The sequence below is a fragment of the Lactuca sativa genome, chromosome 5 (genome assembly GCF_002870075.4).
Source record: "Lactuca sativa cultivar Salinas chromosome 5, Lsat_Salinas_v11, whole genome shotgun sequence".
Taxonomy (NCBI): domain Eukaryota; kingdom Viridiplantae; phylum Streptophyta; class Magnoliopsida; order Asterales; family Asteraceae; genus Lactuca; species Lactuca sativa.
This window is the reverse complement of record NC_056627.2, coordinates 287,065,408-287,073,008: the sequence shown is the minus strand read 5'-3', so window position 1 is coordinate 287,073,008 and position 7,601 is coordinate 287,065,408. Positions and strand designations below refer to the sequence as shown.

The following is a 7,601-nucleotide window of genomic DNA, read 5'->3' as shown; positions in this document are numbered from 1 at the left end:
CCCTATGTCATAGCTTAAAAAACCTCTACAGAGAGCCGTCCTTGATATTAGTTAGATACAAACTATGATTATTTGTAGTGTCAAACGAGGCTTCTGTTTAAAACGGAGCGTTTTGTTAAACGTTAGAAGTTAGAAATTCTCAAAAGCTTCATGCCGAACATGCCCTTAAGTTTATAGCTGATGGACTTGTGTTCCTGACGAGAATGCCCACCCTGAAGCCGTTTACCAAGCTTCATATGCACGATAATGTCCATCTTAAGTTTGTTTCGGTGCTTGAGTAAATCGGTAAATCCAATAGTCTAAAGTATTTGATACACTTAATTAAATATTTTACTTTAATATATATAAATATTTAAGAAATAGAAATTACAAACACACTCTTTAAGAAATGGAACTTACACATACACCCTTTAAGAAGTGGAAATCATAAACGCCCCCTTTGCACCTCCGCTCCCTTAATTTTCTTTTGTGAGTAGGGTTGCAGAAGATAAACGCCACCAGTCACCCCTTTCACCCCATCTCTTTCACATCACACGTCGCCTTATAAACCCTCAAAAACTATCAAATCTCTCTCTACTCTCATTCTCTATACATACTTTCTCTCTCTACAAATCGTCTAATCTGCAACACAAACAATGGGCGCTTCGCTTCCTCCTAAAGAGGCCAACCTCTTCAAGCTCATCGTCGTAAGCTCTACAATCTTAATGAGTTTAATAACTTTGCCAATTCGTAATATCTTCCTCCCCACTCTTTAAAACCCTAGTTATCTTTATGTGCATGAAAGATATTGTATTGTTGACTGGTTAGTCTTGTATTGTGAAGATTTTGGATCGTAAATTGTAAATTCTTAAGTATGTGTCTCGAATTAACGTAAACGTACGATTTTCTGTAATCTTGATTAGGTTTGGGTTCAGGAGAATGGCTGGATGTTGGTTTCATTGATTACTAATGTGTTTTGGTTTATCACATTGAATGAATTGTGGAAATTTTGTTATTTTTTGTCGATGAAAACTTAAGGTTAATGTCACTTGGAAGTCCATTGAAATACGACTGAGTTGGGATCAGATGCTATAGTTTATCCGCAAAGATTATGTAACAGCTGGAGTCAGTGTGGTGAAGTTTCTTACAATTTACTGGAAACAGTTTATTGTGCAGCTATCTAACTGGACTAGTGGTTTCAGAAGCACTACCAGACCTCAAAATCTGAATGCATAGTACAGAACAAGCCTTTTCTCCCAAACTAGTTAGGGGTAGTTAAAAATGACCATAGAAGAAAACTAAAACAGTAGAACTCAAAAGAAAACACTAAGAAGTGAACCCTAATTGTTTAATGTCAATGAGAACATCATGTACTTCTATCTAAAATCAACTCATTAGATGTTCAATGCCCTCGAATCTCCCTCCAATACTTTTCCTGTTTCAAGTTGTCAGACCTCTTCCTCTCTTATCATTGTTTATTTTTTTTTTGTCTAAGGACATTAGACTCTTGGTGAGACTAATTAGCTATTGACTTTTCTGATATACCCTTGACCTATATTGATCAAGTACAAAACTAATCTAACTGAAAGCATTTCTACAAAAAAGAAGCCTGAATGCACAATATCCTGCATCTTTTCTACATCATTAAAGACATGTTGATGTCGGTTTCATGCCCCCTTTGTCTTCTCATAAGCTGTCTAATTATTGATGATCTCTCTTGTTTAAAACCATATTGATTTCCCTACACCTTATCTCAACCCTTAATTTAATCTCAATAAATAACTCACGTGTAGTTCTAGGTTATACAAATTCATCTTGATATTATTTAGGACAATCTTTGATCCTATCACGAGTGTTAACCACTATTAATCACATGTTACATTGCCTTATTGGATGCTGCTGCTATCCTTTTGTAACCAGAACTGTTGTCTATGTATTGAGTTGTTTCCTGGGGAAATAATGCATGCTCTGTTGATTGTCTCTTTGGCAGAAATCATATGAAACAAAACAGTATAAAAAGGGGCTAAAGGCTGCAGATGCTATCTTGAAGAAGTTCCCAGATCATGGAGGTTTGTGAACTGTGTTCATTATCAAATGCTCTTGACCTCTAAAATTGTTCTCATCTTTATTACCTTTCTTGTCAATAGAAACTCTTTCAATGAAGGGATTGACATTGAACTGCATGGACCGAAAGCCAGAAGCATATGAGCTTGTACGTCTGGGATTGAAGGTTGGATAACTTCTAAATTAAACTTTTGAGTATTTTTATTTGAAATTATTATTTTTATATCAGTTACATTGTCATAATGTTTATTCACTTATTACTCAATTGTAGAATGACTTGAAAAGCCATGTTTGTTGGCATGTCTATGGTCTTCTGTATCGGTCAGACAGAGAGTACAGAGAGGCAATAAAATGTTATAGGAATGCTCTGAGGATAGATCCTGACAACATTGAAATACTTAGAGACCTATCACTTTTACAGGTATCTATAATATAATATAATATAATATAATATATATCCTTACAATAAAAGGAGTTATTATCTATGTAAGATTGTCACTGATACAATTGTGTAATGGTGCTTTTCTTTCCCAATTTTAGGCACAAATGCGTGACTTGGCAGGTTTTGTTGAAACTAGACAGCAATTGCTGACTTTGAAACCTAATCATCGGATGAATTGGATTGGTTTTGCAGTTTCTCATCATTTAAACTCAAAGTAAGTTGTGGGCTTTTGTCTTTTTTTTCAAAAAATAATGTAATCAAAATGTTACTTTTGTGATCTTTTTGTTATTTATAAGATCTTTGTATGCCTGTAAAAGTTTCTTGCGTGTGCCCTGTGTCTGTCTCTGTTTTTATGGATAATTTCAGAATCATTCTGTATGAGTGTATGTATATTTTTATTTGAACTTTTGCTATTATTATTAGTATTTACATCACACAGTGTTCAAAGAGGCATTCTTATATAAACTAGCTATGCATAGATTCACATCTATAAGTTGGTTGTATGAATATCAACTCTCTTTTGATTATTAAATTGTGAGTTCTAAAAGATAGTAAGTAACATTGTATTATAACTTTTAATTTTATTAATAAAGTGTAAATTTTGTAACTTCTTTATGGGTGTTTTACAAGTGCATCGAAAGCAATTGATATCCTGGAAGCATATGAAGGAACTCTTGAGGATGATTATCCTCCAGAAAATGAACGTTGCGAGCATGGGGAAATGCTGTTATACAAGGTAATATTTGTGATAAATAATAATGCTATCTTTATAAAACCTTCATAAAAATTAACCTTACATATCTTGTTATAATTTTCTATTGCCCAGATATCTTTATTGGAGGAATGTGGGCTTCTAGAGAAAGCTCTAAAGGAGTTGAGAAAAAAAGAGTTCAAGATTGTAAGCTTATTTTATACTTACTTTGTATAATAATGACATGAATACTTGGCTTCATTTGATAACAATATATTCTTTGTTATAACTTATAATAGGTTGATAGATTATCCTACAAGGAAGAGGAGGTTTCTCTCCTTGTGAAGCTTAATTCTTTTGAGGAAGGTGAAAAGTTGTACAGGGTGCTGCTTACAATGAATCCTGACAACTACAAGTAGACTCCAGTATTCTCCTATTACTTCATAAAATTTGTAAAAATCCAAAATTAATTGATCCTTTTTTATTTATTCAGATACTATGAAGGATTACAAAAATGTGTTGGACTACACTCGAAGACTGGTCAATATTCATCTGATGAAATAGATAAGTTGGATGCTCTCTATAAATCTCTTGGGGAACAATACACCTGGTCTTCTGCTGTTAAGGTGATTAAAAAAATTTAAAATATCTCTATTTTTTTTTATGCCAATTAGATTATCTAAATCACAACATTTTCTTTTAGAGGATCCCACTAGATTTTCTTGTTGCTGAAAAGTTTCGTGATGCAGCAGACAGTTATATCAGGCCTCTCTTAACAAAGGTACTCATATTTTGCTTCTTTTTGATATCTATTTTCCATTTATGAATTATGATCTTCTTTTTTTATGTAAATTTATACTCTTAATAATGACAAATACAGGGAGTCCCATCACTGTTTTCTGATCTTTCTCCTCTGTATGATCATCCTGGCAAGGTTTGTGCCTCCATAAGGGTTTTAAATTTCAATACTTTCTTGCATTATTATTTCTGACATATATATATTATTCACCTTTTTTACAGGCTAATATTCTTGAAAAATTGGTGCTTGGTTTGGAAGAATCACTTAAAAAGACAGGTGGATACCCTGGAAAGTCAGAAAAAGAGCCACCTTCAACGCTTATGTGGACATTATTTTATTTGGCTCAGGTTTTTTTCCACTATAAATCTGTATAAACTTTTATAAAATTTCATATTCTTATTCTTATGTGGTTGTAATGCAGCATTATGACAGACGGGGCCAGTATGACGTGGCGCTTGCAAAAATTGAGGAAGCCATGCAACATACTCCAACTGTTATTGATTTATACTCTGTCAAGGTCTGCTTAATTAAACAGATTCATTTACATTTTATGTGAGAGGAAAAGTTGTAATGATGACTATTTTATTTTTTTATATTTTGTACAGAGCAAGATACTAAAGCATGCTGGAGACTTTGCAGAAGCAGCTGCATTGGCAGATGAAGCTAGATGCATGGATCTTGCAGATCGTTATGTAAATAGTCAATGTGTTAAAAGAATGCTTCAGGCTGATCAGGTTCATATATATATATTTTTTTTATATTTTCATATAGTTTTAGTCTTTATTTTTTTTTTCTAACCCCCTTGACATGATGTTTTCACAGGTTTCACTTGCGGAAAAGACGGCTGTACTCTTCACAAAAGATGGTGATCAACATAATAATCTTCATGACATGCAGTGCATGTGGTTAGTCCTTGTTACCAACTTTATGCTGAAATTTATATCTTTTACCTTTCTAATAAAATGTACTGATATTTTCTTTTTTAATAAAAAAAATTGAAAGGTATGAACTTGCTTCTGGAGAAAGTTATTTGAGGCAAAATGAGGTTGGACGTGCATTAAAAAAGTTTTTGGGTGTTGAGAAACATTATGCAGATATAACAGAAGACCAATTTGATTTCCATTCTTATTGTTTAAGAAAAATGACTCTTCGTGCTTATATTGAAATGCTAAGATTCCAAGATCGTCTTCATGCTCATGCTTATTTTCGCAAGGCAGCTGCTGGAGCTATAAGGTCAAAAGTCAAAACCTTTTTTTTTTTTTTTTTTTTTTTTTAATTTCTTGTACCTAAAGTTTTTAGTTATACAGATGTTATATCAAGTTGTATGATTCTCCTCCGACATCATCAACTGAAGAAGATGATGAGCTGGCAAAAATGCCTGCTTCACAAAAGAAGAAACTGAGGCAAAAACAGAGGAAGGCTGAAGCAAGGGCAAAAAAGGTATATTTTCATTTTGGTGAGATTTTACGGTTTTGCCCTTGTGCATGACATCTATTGTTTTAATGGTTGTTCAGGAGGCGGAAGTGAAGAATGAGGAAGCTAATGTTGGTGTTTCCAAATATGGGAAAAGAAATGTTAAGACGGTTGATCCGGATCCAAATGGAGACAAATTATTGCAGGTTTTTACTAATATCATTTATTCATATTAAAATATATTAGATATAATATATTGATATAAGGTTTTGTATATGAACTTACTAGGTTGAAGATCCTTTAATGGAAGCTGGAAAGTATCTGAAACTTCTTCAGAAGCATTCACCTGATCACTTGGAGACACATCTGCTTTCTTTTGAAGTGAATATCAGAAAGCAAAAAATCTTGCTTGCCCTACAGGTAATAATATAATATACTAATATTTGTGAATTGTGATACTATATATTATTAGGATTTATAATCCTAATTTTTTAATGACTTTTCTATTTTGTGAAGGCTTTGAAGCACTTGGTACAACTAGATGCTGAAAATCCAGACTCTCATCGCTGCTTGGTATGTGTGTCATATTTAAAATTTTATATTTTATTCAATAACATTTTAATTTTAATTCTGGGTTTCACTTTCACAGATAAGATTCTTCCATAAGGTGGCATCAAGGCCTGTTCCTACAACTGATTCTGAAAAACTTATTTCTGGTGTATTAGAAGCAGAAAGACCAAGTTTCAGGTATTTTTTTTTTTTTTTTAAATAATTCATGCTCCCTTGTCTTTGTTTCTACAAGTCATTTGTTATTATTATTAAATATTTTGTCTTTTTCTTTTTTCTAGTCAGCTGCATGGTAAATCTCTAATGGAGGCAAACACTGTTTTCCTTGAGCAACATAAAGGTAACTAACATTTGTTACAAAAAAATCCTGCTCACACCTGTTTCTTTAAGGTCATATATATTATTAAATAATAAATGCTCGTTTTTTTATTTAAGAGAGTTGGTTTGTTGGTGATTTTGTAGATTCGTTGATGCATAGAGCAGCTGTAGCTGAAATGATGTATTGTTTAGAACCAAACAAAAAGGCAGAAGCCATCACTTTGATCCAAGAATCACTCAATAACTCCCCCATTTCAAGGTAACCCTACATTAATTAAAATCAGGATTAAATTAGATTTTTTAGATGAGTTTCTTATTTACTTGAATGAGAGTCATTATACTAATCCATGATATGCTTGAATGTCTGTTTTGCCCCTGAATTAGTAACGGATCACATGGATCCGTGAAAGAATGGAAGCTCAAAGACTGTGTTGCAGTTCACAAGATTTTGGTGTCTACTTTTGATGATCGGGATGCTGCTCTAAGTAAGCCCCCTTTTTTTTTCATTGAATTTGTCAATGCCCATATAAGAAAGAATTGAAAGCACAATGCTATAGTTGAGTAGATTTTTCAAAAATACAATCCCTAATAACAACAAAAAGAAGTAGAATGCTATAATAATAGAAGTATGTTGGTATTTCTTTTGTAGGATGGAAAAAGCGATGTGGAGAAGAATTTCCATACTCAACCTACTTTGAAGGGAGCCTGTGCTCCACTCAAACAAAAGCTGAAGAAAATGGGGGAATATCAAATGGTAAAATAGGAAAGTTAGATGCAATCAAGAATTTAGCAATTGTCTAACACAACACAACCACTTAAAACTTAAAAATCACAAGTTGTAGGATTAAATTATGTTGCGGTTGTAGGATAAAGTTTCCTGACCCCATGAGAAAAAAAAAAAAACTCCACATATCTTGGAGTGACTACTATTTTTTGTTATTTTCAAAGCTGTTTCTTTTCTTCATGGGATCACGATTCCCTTGAAAATGTGTATAATTTACTTCTTATGTCTCTTTATGTTGTATAAATGCTATATTTATTTGCAAAAATTTTGGCATGATTTTTGAGTGATTCTAGACCTTGTATCAATAATAACGAACGTGCTTCATGGTAGTGTTGGCTTTTTGCAGTTAAATGGTAATGTATTTCTTTTATTTGTTTATTATAGCATTCTTATTCTGATGTGGAATCAAATTGAAGTTTTGAAAGTTATAAAAAGATTATTGCGACTGAAAAAAGAAAATAATTTAAATATAAATATGTGCAAGATATCAATATACTATCAAGTTATAAATTATCCAAAAACAATTAATTAGAAATGATGACGT

At 32.6% G+C, this 7,601-nt stretch overlaps 1 protein-coding gene across 1 annotated transcript; it reads left to right on the top strand.

The window, feature by feature from the left end:
* The first annotated feature begins 444 nt into the window (after positions 1–444).
* Positions 445–7,344, top strand: LOC111910251 (N-terminal acetyltransferase A complex auxiliary subunit NAA15). Its single transcript, XM_023906053.3, has 25 exons — positions 445–686; positions 1,970–2,048; positions 2,127–2,209; positions 2,315–2,464; positions 2,584–2,699; positions 3,116–3,221; positions 3,312–3,383; positions 3,476–3,591; positions 3,670–3,802; positions 3,880–3,957; positions 4,057–4,110; positions 4,197–4,322; positions 4,397–4,492; positions 4,581–4,709; positions 4,798–4,880; positions 4,978–5,208; positions 5,283–5,415; positions 5,490–5,594; positions 5,677–5,808; positions 5,905–5,961; positions 6,038–6,135; positions 6,237–6,295; positions 6,418–6,532; positions 6,658–6,758; positions 6,923–7,344. Exons 1-25 carry the CDS (start codon positions 636–638, stop codon positions 7,072–7,074), a joined length of 2,655 nt encoding a protein of 884 aa, XP_023761821.1. The 5' UTR covers positions 445–635; the 3' UTR covers positions 7,075–7,344.
* The last annotated feature ends 257 nt before the right edge of the window (positions 7,345–7,601 follow it).